At 38.2% G+C, this 15,143-nt stretch overlaps 1 protein-coding gene across 2 annotated transcripts in view; it reads right to left on the bottom strand.

Annotated features, from left to right (window-relative positions):
- LOC136983415 (protein bicaudal C homolog 1-B-like) overlaps positions 1-12,473 on the bottom strand; it is a 51,729-nt gene extending 39,256 nt beyond the window's left edge. For both annotated transcript variants that reach the window (XM_067280135.1, XM_067280136.1), the window contains exons 1-7: positions 12,215-12,473; positions 9,717-9,763; positions 9,481-9,550; positions 8,135-8,214; positions 7,889-8,044; positions 7,755-7,808; positions 6,460-6,693 (exon numbers count right to left, since the gene is read on the bottom strand). In XM_067280135.1, coding sequence (XP_067136236.1) covers positions 6,460-6,693; positions 7,755-7,808; positions 7,889-8,044; positions 8,135-8,214; positions 9,481-9,550; positions 9,717-9,763; positions 12,215-12,437 — 864 coding nt within the window. In that variant the 5' untranslated portion in view covers positions 12,438-12,473. The remainder of the gene's footprint in view (positions 1-6,459; positions 6,694-7,754; positions 7,809-7,888; positions 8,045-8,134; positions 8,215-9,480; positions 9,551-9,716; positions 9,764-12,214) is intronic.
- Between the last annotated feature and the right edge of the window lie 2,670 nt (positions 12,474-15,143).

The following is a 15,143-nucleotide window of genomic DNA, read 5'->3' as shown; positions in this document are numbered from 1 at the left end:
AACTGAAACCTTTTTATTGAAATTTACCAAATTAAACAATATATGAAAATTGCTGAAACAGTTTTAAATATTGATACACAGTATACTTTTATGTTCAAAATTATATCTTAATTATAAACAGAAAATAATAAAAATAGCAATGTTTAAATTAGAATAAATAAAGTAAAATTATCACAAACATTTTAAAATAAACCAAAACATACAGGTTTAAAACAACTTGTAAGTTTTGGTTTAATTAAATATCATAGGAATCACATTTGTCAAGATGAATCAACAGGTGTGAAGTGGACTGTCCTTGGAAGACTAACAGAATGATCCTTCATTAAGATAACCTGAGTAGCCTCAATTGCTTGACACCTGAAGATCCCTAATGGACCAGCAATTTCCAGTAATTCCAGATTTTCCTGGAAATAATCCACTATCCTTCACTCAATAAAATTTAAATTACATACATTTAAAGAGTCAAGGTATAGAAATAAAGGACTATCCAGAAGTTACAACTAATGAATCCAAACTTGGCTACATTATTTACATTTTTTTTTTGAATTCATTAAAAAATAAAACTATATTTCAATTTTTTTTATATTTAAAAATTTCTTAAAATCAAATATAAAAATTACAGAAATATAGGTTTATTATATTACAGTGAATTATTTTCAGGAACTGTATTTACAACAATAATTCAGATTTAATAAGTGATAGATACAGCAAAAGAACTAGAAACTATCCAAGTTTATATTATTGGATTACAGATATGTCACGTTACCAAAAGAATGCACACAGAACATGTTCAAATGGTAGTCCAGTTCACCCCATGCATTGTAGCATATTTTGCTGAATGATTGCAATTGCAACAGTAATGTGGTCCCAGTGCTCTATCGGAGATGTAATGGCGGCACATAAATTATGTCCTTTTTTGTTGGGTATGTAAAGTCATATAATACAAGTTCTAGAAATCTGAAAGGAATCTGTATACACTAAGTCATCATTACTGAAACACCCAATACTGCAGCGTGGGAGTTCTGCTGCATAGCCCAATTTTGACAACGAATGTTGTAGACATTCCAGTTCAATACTTTGGAAGTTGCGGACTTTAAAACCTGATGATTGTAATAACTATTTTGATGCTGACACAAAACACCATAAGCATCAAAAATCAAATTTTACAGGTGCAACAAAAGTAAAGTGACCAGACTTCCTGGACAGTCCCAGTTTGGAAAATTGTCCCATTTTTATTTATAAGTTTAATTTTTTAATATGAACTATTTAAAGATTTAATTAAAAAAAATTGTTTTGAAGAATTGCCCTTTAACATTTACTATATATAGAATATTACATCCTAGTAAATTACCACAATATTACTTATGTAGAGATGCAGCTAAGCATAATACATTACCTAAATCCTACACTAAGCACTGTCTTGATTCCATACCAGTAACGTTATTATATTGATTGGCCTAGAAATATACCTATTAGTCTAGTAAGTCCTAAACACTTTTGACATGTTTTCATATATCATACAATGAAAATTAATATGTATTAAATATGAAAATAATTTTATAGCATTATAATATAAGTAAAATCATATACCGCAAACTCACCCAAATTTAAAAAAAATATAACTTAATAATAAAATTACTTTTTTGACATTTACCTTCATGAATTTATGTATTATTTTAAAAGCCAAAGAAATAAGCAAATTTTAATTCATTTCTTTTATATTAAATTTTCATTCAAAAAAAGAATACCATGTGAGGTGGGCACTGCTAAAAATAAAATGCCCTGCAATATTAGTCATTGAAATAGACAATAACATTGTGGTGCCTGTCGGCAATGTGCCGACTCCGACCGATAGACGGCGCAGGAAAAAAGAGAAAAACAAAGACACTCGCTTTCAGAACCAATGACTATCTGACATCTGAACAAAGACGTGCCAGTGAAACAGCTTAACCACCAGTACAACATTGTCAAAAACATGTCTGTCTTGTCCAATGACCATGTGATGTACTGTACTTGCCTAGGGTGGAGTTCAATAGCAATCAACCTGCATGGGTGCCTCTGTTAACCACGTGTCATTGAAAACAACACCTTGTATGGGCAAGGGAAAGCTGTCATTGGACCTTAGACATGTGGAAGAAGGTCATCTAGAGCAGCAGTCAACCTTTTTGACCTCATGGACCACTAAACTCACAATTTTGAATCCTGCGGACTACTATCATGAATTTTTTTAAACGATACAAAATCTGTAGATTAATGATCATAAAAGTTCAATTTTACTATATTAATATGAAACTTGTGTGTTTAATTATAACAAATTAGTGCAAGCCTAAAGTTCATTGCTGCTTGTTTGAAATGGATTCTTAGTGCTTTTCCACGAAGGATGACAATCGCACTCACAATATTGTTTATTGTTCATTATTTATTGATAACAGTCACTTTGTATTTAGTTTCAGATTCAAATAAAAAATCCCAAAAAGTGAAAAATGCAACTAAGCATTTTGCATTTCTTTCATAATATTTCGTGTAACCTTCAGTTGAACAATGTCCAAATTTCTTCTCGGACCACCCAAATTTTCTTGCGGACCATCAATGGTCCTCGGACCACCGGTTGCCGACCATTGATCTAGAGCCCTGGTTCTCAATTCATAGTCCATGAAACACGGGTGCCACTTCAAGCATTCCACAAAAAAAAAACTAAATATACAATTAAAAAGTGTTGGAAAAAAAAAGCAACACGATCTAAAATAATTTTTGTATGGGAATGTAATCAGCAAATGGCAATGACATCTTATACTAGACCGAGTGTGCTCTTGATTTCAAAAAGGTTTGCCACCCCTCCTTTAAAGCTGATTTATTGTAAGTGTTCTGCAGAAAAAAAGGTGAAAGTTTAGTGTTCCTCGACTTCAAAAAGATTGAGAACCACAGATCTAGAGTGATGAGTTTTGTTTCATGCTGAACCACAGTGATGGCCAAGTCTGATCTGGCAAACAGCATAAAGTTGTACCCCCTTGCACAATTGAGTTCAACATGCTGGTGGTGGTGATATCATAGTATGGGAAACATTTTCTTGGCAAGATCTGGGGCCATTGCTCATCAACTCACAAATCTTGAATAGTGAACAATACAGGAACTTGTTAGGCATTCATCCATATCTCCAGGCTACGTTTCCTGACAAAGATGTGCATTAAGTTGAAACATGGCATGTAACTAGGTGAGAATGGTTGGAGGAACATAACAATGAATTTCACACACTGCCTTGGCCCCCAAACTCAGACTGCAAACCTATTGAACATGTGTGGCAAGTTGTCACCCACTCCTCCACAAAATGTGCACCAACTGAATAAACTGCTCAAGCAAGCACGGGTTCAGTTTAAAATAGAAGATATTCGGCATCTTGTAGAGCCCATCTCCAGTGTTTGCGAAACCACGATCACTGAGGAACACGAACCAACTCATTATTTTGAAAGTGTTCCTAATGTAGTGATTGTTCAGTGCACATTCATAAAAATTTTACAATAAATATAGCATTTGACATACCACCATAACTTTATGAGCAATCTGTATATATTCCAATTGAAATTATAAATAATATGTACATATAGAGAAAGCATTAAAAATTTAAGTTTTATTTTATATGTTATTTTTCACTTCATAAATTTAATAATATAAATACACTATAGTGTATTTATATACACTAACAAGTGTCAATAAATAAATTACTATAATCATTTTAATTATTTTATAATGTTGTTATATAAATATAGATTACTACTCCAGTTTTATTACTATTCATCAAGAAATCTAAAAACAATTATACAATACAGTAACAGTGGCATAGCAAGGGGGGTGTATCATGCACCGGGCACCCCTCTGCGAGTGGAGCCTGGTACATGATACACCCCCTTGCACCCCAAATGGTCTCCAAGACAAACTATGTGTTTCTGGAGGGGAGGCACCAATAAAGTGTCGTGCACCGGGCACCAGTTATGTTCGCTACACCACTGTACAGTAACCTCTTATATAATCACTCATTTGAATATATTTTTGTCTTCAACTTTCAGCCAATAATGGATAGATATGTCAGTTATCTGAAATAGCCCTTATTTGGTTTGTCTCCCTACATATGAATATAATGAGGAGCTACTGCATCTAAAAAAATAAAATTTTACTTTTATGAAACTAATAAAATATTACAATTAACTAACTTTTTAAAAAAAATCAAATTATGAGAAACACAATGCAGAACAATAGTTTTAGAACAAGATTTCCTGCCAAAAATCCACCTTGACACCCATCCATATATATAAAATATTTGAGATCTGTAAAAGCTGGTCATTTATGCCAGATGGTTACCAAGATAATGCTATATTTAGTAATAAAAAAGTCTATTGCATTATAATACTGACAGAATGTGTGGGTGCAGTGTGAGGATAATTCATACTTTAATCCCAAATATCTCAACTTGATGAGGGATTTGAATTTATCTAATAAAGTATGTATTGAAAATTTACAGGAATCTTTGAAATTTATTGATTTCATTTTGTGATTTACATATAAAAGAACATTTAAAAAATAAAATAAAAACGAGTAATCATATCTGACATCAATTTATGTCTCATAATATTGTTTCATGCTGTTCGAAACTATTTAGAATGCTAAAATTAAAGTAAACTTACTATTTTGTATTGGATGCGGTGAATATGCCATGTGGTACTGTAATCGGTCCACACTATCTTAAAAAGCTCCCCCATAAATCACTTGTACTCGTGTGTTATGCTATAATAAAGCAGTTTCATCTATCTTATTTAAATCTGTGTCTTACAGACACGAATAACCACTCTGTTTCATCAAAGAACTTTTAATGGAGTTCCAATACCAATTGGGAGACTGCAATATTCCAAACATGTTTGATAATCATGCTGATTATTTTTCACAATTGATGTTCGTCGAGACATGTCGACAAATTTTTGGACGGGCCAGGAAAGAATCTGAATACGATTTGATACATTGCTTCAGAATCTCACATGCGAGCAGTATAGAATCAGTAGTATAATAATAGATATGGGCAAGCAAATGTTAAGAGATGCTTCTTATAATTTCTGCTTTGCAACATTTACTCTTAATTACTTATCTTTATCAGTATCCATTGATGAAGATTTAGCCTCCCTCCACTACCAAAATTGCTGTCATTTCAATGATTCCCAAAGTTGGTAGATAAAAATTATCTTATTTGTTTTCATTAATCTTTCTTAATCTTCCTTAAATATGATTATGAGTTCACATTTACTTCAATCTTTCATAACAGAGGAGTTTTGGAATTTTCATTTTGAAATTTAGCGATGTCTTTACGACCAAAAGTAGGCTATAGGAATTTAATTCCAGTTTATATCATTTAGTTTACAGTAAAATTGGTTTTGTTATTCCTTGCTGAAGACAAAGTTGCAATTTCCATGAACTAATTGGCAATTTGCTGTACATAAGAAGCAAGTAATCCATTGTATTGTTTGCTTATAGAAGTTTTGGAGAATAGGATAGGCAGAAAACTTTTGTCCTTTGTCTACAGAAGGTAGTGTCTGTTTAATCAGAGTAAAAATACATTGATATTCATATTACTATGCTCAGATGAAGTATTTTGTATTTTTTCATAATATATTATACGTTATAATTTATTAATTTTTACAAGTATTTTTTTTATAATTTTTTCCAAATGGAGGTTTAAAATTGAAACCTCAGCCATGTATCTGCTAAATCTGATACAGTATTCACTATACTTAAATCAAATAATATATTGACAATGCTACAAAAATATTACTTTTTTTAAATTAATCTTTATAAAATTTTTAACTGTTGTTTGCTCTTGAGAATATAACAACAAAATATTCAAACAATTTACATCATTACTTTACAATTTACATATATTTACATATATTTTGAACTTAAGAGGTATTTATAAATAATATGCACCAAATAATTTACCAGAAATATTGCTTAATTAAGAGTTTAAATAATTAAATTTAATATTTATGCAAATTAAAAACAAAAAATTTATTCCATATTTTCTTCCCTAGTAGTTATTCCTCATCACAATATTCTTTGTATCCGAAGATTTCCGGTATTGTTTATTGTTTTTGCATATTTGTTTAATTTTAAATCTTAAATTACACATTTATTTACATTAAAATAATCTAAATCCAAAATAAAATCTTACATTAAAAGGTTAATGTTACCTTAGGTAGCCAAGATGGCGGCTCGTCTCTAATCCCAGGAAGGAAACAGTGGGACGAACGTTCTAACCTACTCTATTCTAATAATTTGGTTGCTAATAATTATGGTAATTTATTAGAATAGGTTAGGTTAGAACGCGCATCCCACTGTTTCCTTGCTGGGATTAGAGACGAGCCTCCATCTTGGCTACCTAAGGTAACATTAACTCACGTGTGCTTAATTTCATAAACCCACCTGTCGATTGGATGCCACCAGCCTGTCGATGTTTCCGAGTATCTCCTCAAATTTTTCCTTTTCGGCTCTCTGACCCCTTATCACCAATATTCTTATGGAATCGGCAGGAGGATTAAACTTAAAGCTGAGATGTCGTTCTCTTATACTTCTCAAAATGTCAGAAAATACGGTCTGATTCTTTTCATTCAGACAACGCGAGGGAATGAGCAATTTTAAAACTATCGGCATCAATTTCTGTAAACGCAAAAATATCGTTAACACATTAAATACTAAAATAAGTATAAATGAAGGCGGTTTTCATAGGAGTAAACAAATCAAGAGAACAATTGGTCTACACGTGATGCTTTGCGAGATACAGCGATATAGTCTAGTATATAAGGGAAGACCCCGCTTTTAACGCTGTTTCGGTATTACGCGGTAGTATAACGTTTTTACAATGGGTAATTGCAAAGAAAAAGAAAGTAAAGCGACAAGAAAAAGCATTTCTTCCAGCGAAATGCAAGAGTAATGAGAGGAATTTCAAAATCATCTTACCGGAAAGAATGTATGGCCGGAGCTAAGCAAAAAGTATTTAACAATGTTACAAAAAACAACTGATAAATTTTCTTATTCTCTGTTCTGTTTCACTTATCCCCATTATTTACGTGTTAAGATGACCCCATTTAACGCCGTTTCGTTTAGCGCTCAGTCATCTAGGAACGCGTCCCCCGCGTTAAGAGGGGTCTTACTGTATATATATATATATATATACACACACACTATATACAAGTATATATAGTAGGTTATATAAATATAACGGAAGTAGTCGGTGAAATGGCTGTTTTGTGAGCTTTTAGTGGTCTTTAGTAAAATGGAAAACGGATGATTTTTAGCATTATTTTGAAAAACAGTTCCGGATTTTTTCGCTTTAAAACGTTGCCCCATTTTTAGGGTTTTCAAAATTCCAGATGGGCTGATTTCGGAAGGATATATCTCGCAAAGGGTCACGTGTATAACATCGGTCCTTTGGCATTTTTATTCCTACCGGCACGGTCCGATAAGGTCTCGACTGCCTTATTCACAGTGCAAGTGCAACGGGTGCACCCGCACAGGATCCACTCGGAAGGGAGGTCAAAAATGCATGTATTAATATTTGTTTTATTTTCCCAAAACTAATTAATTAAAGGACCTAAATTCAAATTCTCGGCTAGTTACGGCACTGCGATTTTATCATAAAATGTCCCGGTATAAATTCGTAAAAATTACACACACAATACGTCGGAGAAAACAAATAACGTAAGTTCGTCACCACTTACTCTTATGGCCAATTTAGCCCGTTCGACGTTTTCCGCCATTCCGGTAAGCGTCACCTATTTTAAATCGGGAATTGTGTTAACAATTTACTTAATAAAACTCTGAAAAATAAAATAAAATAAAATTCTATTCATACTCTATTGCTTTTGACGACTCCGTTTCTGTTAGAATCGGGAAAGTGAATGTGACAGTCGGTATCACTTTTGACCTTTTGAATGGTCTCTCCTTTTTTACCGATCAAGTGGGAATGATCGGTATAGGAAATGTCCATCCTTAAGGTCACTTGGTCCTTCTGCAACGGAAGAAAAAGTTATACGTTAAATAATTAAACTAAAGCGACGAACCTAAAGAGACCCGTTTAATTAGCGATTAATAAGTCTACCTTAACATCTAGAACTTGCATAATCATTTCCTTCGCTACTCCGACATTTATAGGCAAACCTTCTATTTTAACTTGTGGATCTGGAAATATTTCATTAAGAAGATTAAATTATTTTCAAACATTATTAGACGTAACGTATACTCGAATACCGGAGGGGGTTTGAGCCACGTTTAAAACAAATAAATTCCGTGGGAGTCGGATAATCGAAGAGGAAGGAAGGCAGAACAAAGTGTTAAGCAGGAAATCCAGTCACATTTCCTGGTGCGCATTGATTTGGATTGTTCTCTCGATGCAAAGAGAGATACTCCGAATGGTAATTAGATAATTAGACATTCTCGGCTACGTCACAACCGCGAATTCGCTTCGGAACAAACCAGCGCCTAGTCTGAAACGTTCTTCCATGGGGGGAGAACAGATACGGATATATTCCGAAATAGTCTTTAAATCCGTTGGTCTTTCGGATAAGACGAGAAATTACAAAATAATTCGTAAGATCGAGCGGTAATCCGGAGGGAGAAAATTAACGTCGAGCGGGAATTAAGTTTAGTCTCCTTTAAGCGTTTTGCAACCGCCCGGCGGAAGATAGGTAGGAGTTTATAAATAGAGAGTTGCCATAAAGAAGTCATCGGAAAAAATAGGCGAAGAAAAACATCGAGTGGAAAAAACGTCACGTAACGGGACACCGCAGTAAGGCACCCTTCTTTCTTCATTCATAAATCCCCGAACGACATTCGCTCCTCTCGAATTATTAGTCTTTTAACCGGTTAACTAGGCTTTTCTTTTAAATTTAACCGTTTTCCAAATTGCCACGCATCGGATCGATGGTTTCCGGCCCCGGGAAGGTCGAAATAGGCGAGAAAAGTCGAGAGATTTTAAAAAAGTCGCCCCCGAACAACTTATATCCGGACGAGATCTCCGCCGGATTTAGAAATGTCTCTGACCCGCAGCCTCCACGAAATTTCGACCGTTTCGGAGAGAAAGAGAGGGGGAGAGTCGACCTCTTAAAATCCCACTCGAAAGGGAGGAAGAAAAAAGACGGGACCTTTTCGTTCACTAAACGTACGGAAGAGGTCGAACCTCGCGAGCCTCGCCTAAGTAGATTTATTTGCACGGGGCCGGACGTACGATCCGACGCGCGACAACACATTTATTAAACTAAGTATTCACATCCTGGATCTATTACCTCGATTTAACAAAATATTGGATCACGGGAAACGTCGTCCGGCGATCGACACCCGCGGCTGTTTTTTTTAAGAAGCGAATCGAAGGGAAATGAATCATTACGGCTAAATCGAACGGTTTCCTTTTTATCCTCGATTTCCGAACAGAAGAAAACCCGCACTTACCTTTCTTCGACTTGGATCCGATCTTCAGTCTCTCCGGCCACGAAACCACCGTGTCCGTCTGCCGCATCACCTGTCCAACCAAAAACGCTCTATCAGCGGCTCCGGAAAATACTACACGCGCAACTAAACAAAGATACGAAGCCGACGGCAAAACTTTCCCACTCTTCTTATCTGCATTTACGTCCCCCCTCTTCCTTCTTTTGCCCGGGCTTCGCATCCGAGAAGGTTCTACTTACCGCCAGGAAGAATTCGGGTCCCGACATGCGACATTCCGACAGATGACCTGCGAATAGAAAAGCTCGGGGTCAGAGAGGCGTCCGAGAACCCTCCCCGGAAAATTACCGACGGGAGCGCGAGTTTTAATTCGGAGGGGGGTGAGAGAGAAAACGTAAGGCGAAACCGGGAAGAATAATAACAACGAAGCGTTTTCGTGCAGAAGGGAAAAAACTTTCTTCCGTTGCCGGACGCAGCCAATTAACCGCGTCTCGGACAGATGTGCCGATATCGGGTTGCAAGGCGACACATGGCCGCCTCTCCCCGGCCACCGCTCCGGTTTTATCGCTCTCTCCGGCCTCCGGATTCCACCACGGGACGCCGCTCGGCGCGTGGCCACGCGCCGAGCGGTTATTATTTATCTTGGCCGGGATTTCCGGGAAGGTCGGCGCGCCGAATTCTGGGAAGGACCGGAGAGGATTATAGCGGCCCGGGCGAAGAAGGGGGAATTTAACCATCGGCCATCGGATACGGGCGACTAATTATAGACGCACAATCGGGTCTTTGCTGGACTTCTTTTTTTTTCGGAACGACCGACGTCCGAAGACGTTCACGCCATTTACTTTCCCACCCGGTCTAAAAAAGTACGCTTAAAATGTCGTCCGGGCGCGAGAAGGCCACCCTCCTCTGTTGTTAGGACCCGGCCACGCCTTCCCTTAAGATAAACCCGAATTCGATGGCAGCGGGGGCGGAAAATCCGACAGAGGGAGAGAAAATCCCCGCACCGGAGTTGGGTAAATACGCGGAAGACGGACTTTGAACGGTTCGGCGGAACTTTCCGAGACGAATTAGATTTAACCAATCCGCGACGGAAAGGAGAAACGATACGAGTCCTCGGCGGAGAAAGGAATTTGGGGGAGAGGCGGAAACGGAAAGAAAAAATCTTCCCGACACCGGAAGAGAGGGCGATAGAAGCGGGGTCGAGCGAATCGGCGTCTCGGCGTCGCCCGGACCGTTTCAATGGAGGTCTTTGTCGTCGGTTCGCGTGGCGGGGAGGCGAACGGGGAAAGGGTCGACGAAGGCCGCGCGAATCGGGACCGCCCGTCCTCCTCTGTCGTCGTGCCCCCGTAAAAAAAGGGGGCGCCGTCTTATAAATAGGCGCGCCCTCCTCCCACCCGGTCGTCCCCCTCGGACGCTTTTCTATTTCGGTGACGATCGGGCCGCAAAAATCCACCACGCCGCTAACCAGCTAAAATTAACTAGCGGCCGCCTCTCCACCGGCTTCCGCCGCGCGTCGTTTTTTCCCAGCTAATCCCGGAGCGGGAGGAAGAAGAGGAGGAGGAGGCTTCTGGGAAAGGGCGGGGAGGATACCGTAATTCGCGTCTCGGCTACAACCCGCAATTAAATAATTCTGTAATTGCTCGGTGGCCGTTGCCGGGAGCCGGGAGTAATCTTCTCGCTCGTTAAACCCACGAAAAAAAACAACAACAACGGCGTCGACTAATAATTGCGCCGCCGACGCCTTCGGTGGCTTTAATTCCGCCGACTCTCGTCGCTCCAGATTTGATACCGGACGCTTTCTTCTTTCCGGACACGGACGGACGTTCCCCCATTTAATCCTTTAGTCGATGGCCGAAAACGGAGACGGCGCGCCGCGTATAAGATCCCAGGCGACGCCGTTACCGCGCGTGGCGCGCGTCAGCGTCGGTCGGTCTTTCCAAGGAGAAAGGAAAATCTCCCGACGGCGGAGAAGCACCGCTTTCGCGGTAAATAATTGCCGGGTCCGTCCGGATTTTTTGGTCCCGGCCTCGACTAGGAAGAGAGAGAGAGAGAGAGAGAGACGCCCCGCCCGCGAATTCCGCGGGGGAAATCCGTCCTTTGGCATAAACCACATGTCGAGACGGGACGGCTTCGCCGGACTTTTCCCCGCCGCCCATCGCGCGCCCCCGATGCGACGGACCCGAAAGGCCACCGACGGAATTCTCGTGGCGCGCGAAGTAGGAAATTATCGCCAGACTTATCAAAGGACGAAACGAAACGAGCGGAAAAAAATTTAAAAAGAATAAAAATAAATAAATAAAAAACTTCGGACGGCGACGTTAAAAGAGAAAACGAAGATCAACGCCTGCGATTTATTATCCGGGAAGCGAGACGAAAACAATTCTGATGGAGAACGGCGCGCGGTTGCCTGGAAATTCGGGAAAATCTCGCTGGAGACGTGAATTAAACACCGCGTGTAAAATAGCCGGAAGGGTAGGGGAAGGTGGAGTCGCGACCGGCGAAGGATAAACAGAGTACGGCGTGGTGTCCGCGGCTATTTAAACCGACGCCACGCCGTCAGTTTATCGCCTCGACCCGAACGTGGGTGGCCCGGGGGAGGGGGGTCGACGGACTCCTCCGACACTCGTCCATCGGACCTCCCGGAAGTCGATCCCGGTTCCGGCCCGCCGTTTGACTCCGGGACGGTCGCGGTGGCTCGGATCCGGACGCAGGCCGAGTAAAATGGCGATGAGGCGCTCACCCGATATCAGCAACTCCATCTTCCTTCTGTCGACCTTGATTCGTTCCTCCACCGTCTCGGCGGGCCTACCCTCCGCCGACCCCGCCGACGACTCCGAAGACACTCGATATCTTTCTCCCGGCATTCCTCCGACGTTCCGCTCCGCTGGTCGACTAGCTTCGCACTGACCGCCACTCTTCGCGCCACCGCCCGATATAACTTCGGTCGCGCAGGCGCGTTCCATCCCGCTGGTCTAGAGGCTCCCTCTTCCGGCAGCGGGCCTTTCTCGTGTCTTTCGGGTTTTCGACACGGGAAAAATCGCGGGAGATTTTCATTTCCCGTCGGAAATGGCTTTTCCGCTTTCCGGAACGACTTTATAAGCCAAACGTCCCCCGAACCTTTCCCCCCGGGATGTAATCTAACAAATCTGGTCCACGTGTCCCTAGTTTTTGTCTTGTTTTCATTTAAAAATTATAAAGAATTACAGCATATAAAACTATTTCTCATACCTTTTAAAAAATAAAAACAGCACCAAAAGATACCATAATACAATGCGTCATCGAATCAAAGGGTGCCACAAACTTTACGTGATTTTAAATTCCATAAGTATAGTGTGATAGGTGAAGTCAACCACAGACATATTTATAATATATATATAAAGTATTTTCGAATTATTAATTTTATACAAGTTTATATTATAATTCTTAACATAATTATACTACAAGTAAGTATTCGCTTAGGAAAAAGGGATTACACGTTATCTATGATATGAATTAAATCTGAACACGTTTGTTTATGCCTCAACGTAAATGACATAAAGCATTATATAGAATATAAAACTATAAATTATTTTGTACAGAAAATTTTTAAAATATAGCCTAATATTCTAACGAAATAAAAAAAATTGCATTAGAATGTAAAGCAAGAAATCTGGCTCATAATTATTATTTCTGTTATTTAATCAAGATGTCATTGTTATTACACAAAACAAACATTGCCATTGTTAATAATTTTGCAAAACTTGACACACAAAAGGTTTAAAATATAATGCTTTTTCTATGGGAAAATTCTTTTCCAAACGTTCTGCCTCCGTTTTCGAGAACTTACGGAAAAGGAGTTTCCTATAGAAAAAGCATTATCGTTTTAATGCCGTCATCCGGAAGTTATAAGAGGTTATAATCAGCCTTAAATACTACTTGAAAGCTGTTAATGTTCTCAAAATAGAGAGTTGTATCTTCTCTACAGAAAAACAAAAATATTCTGCCTGTCAATAAATTTTCACTGAGATCACTTCATTAGAAAAAAATCATCTTGTCCTAATTGAACTAAACATGGTGGAATTCGTGTGCAGCAAAGTAACGAAATGCTTAGAAACCAAAAGCACCCACATTGAATACAGTAGGCTATATCGAATGAGATAAAAGATAATCAATAAAATATAGTAAACAAAGAAAAACCAGAAGTCTTCTTTAAATCCCAGGGAACTACCACTGGTATAAATTAACCGATGCAATTGTCTCAAGCTTTTTCAACAAAAAAACATTATTCCGGTTTGTTTCAAAGAAATTCCTTTAGTATCCGATAATACACGGTGATCATAATTAGAGAGCGGGTGCTCAGAATTCCCTGTAGAAAGAACTATTGAAAATATTCGTTCAATAGCAAATCTCAACTTTCAAACGAAAGTTTACTTTAAAATAATGAATATAATAAAATTACACTGATCTTTTTTATTATCGAAGAGATGTATGTACAGTACATCATATGTATTTCGAACTGTATTATCTAACAGTGGTAGAAACACACAATGATAACGTGAACACTCTAGCAACCGAGATACTTTTAAGTATCTCGGTACTATAAAAGATTTATCACACTACGAAAAAACTTTCGGGGGAAAAAGTAATTGTAATATGAAGTTTACTTATTGAGTTGATACCTGGAAACAAATTATTGTACTATATTTCGCGTTAGTTCAGTAAAGTATCAGTACTATACTGTACTGCAACGTACTCAGAGTCGTAACAATGTTTTAGCGCCCTTGGCAATTCATTCGCTTTTTAGTCCACGGTGCGTGTTTGCTAAAGACTTAAAAACTAATGTGAGGCATGAGGGGCACCAAGCACCCTTCGTGCTCTTGACACCTGCCCCGTTGCCAGTGTATTACTATGGCTCTGAATCCACTTTTCCATTGAATTTAAAACGGTAGTATCTCACCAATTATTAAAGAAATACAAACGGAATATAAAATACACTTGTGATTCAAGTGTATCATGTGAACAATAAAAAGAAGAATCTTAGAAGCAAATTTATAATTAATTCGTTTTTGATTAAAAATAATTATATACATTATAATAAGATTAATTACAATGGAATACAATTAATAATAATTACAATACAATAAGAAAGGTTAATAAATAAATAAAAACCTGAGCCAAAAACTGAATTCCGGAGGTTTACCTTTAGATAAAGGGTTTAGAATAGCTACCATTTTCTCTTACTACGTAGGCTTAATTTATAGATATATTGTTTAAGTAACTTTCTATATATAAGCTTGGACTCTCATTTAAATTTTATTCACTTTTGTTAACAATAATGCTATATCTATTGCATCGAATGCTTTAGAAAAATCTAAAGGATTTTTCTGAAGCTTTCTATCAGTCTATCTGTATGTCCGTCTGTCTTTCTTTAATATCGAGAACGGGAGTTAGATAGATGAAAGACGAAACCAGATATGGGATCCTTAGGCGTAGGAGGCCCCAATTAACTATACACGAACTTCAAATGACAACCAGAAGTCACATTATTTCAAAAGTTCAAAAATTTTCAAGGAGTTAGATGACAGAATGAGACTCTGTTGCCAACAGAAAAAGTATTATATACAATGGCATGATACTAATAATTTGAGATGAAGAGCGTGTATTTTAAATTAAATAAATTTAAAAAATAT

The sequence above is a fragment of the Centruroides vittatus genome, unplaced genomic scaffold (genome assembly GCF_030686945.1).
Source record: "Centruroides vittatus isolate TY-2023 unplaced genomic scaffold, ASM3068694v2 contig_882, whole genome shotgun sequence".
NCBI lineage: Eukaryota > Metazoa > Arthropoda > Arachnida > Scorpiones > Buthidae > Centruroides > Centruroides vittatus.
The sequence above is the reverse complement of the archived record's forward strand: the minus strand, read 5'-3'. Positions and strand labels throughout refer to the sequence as shown.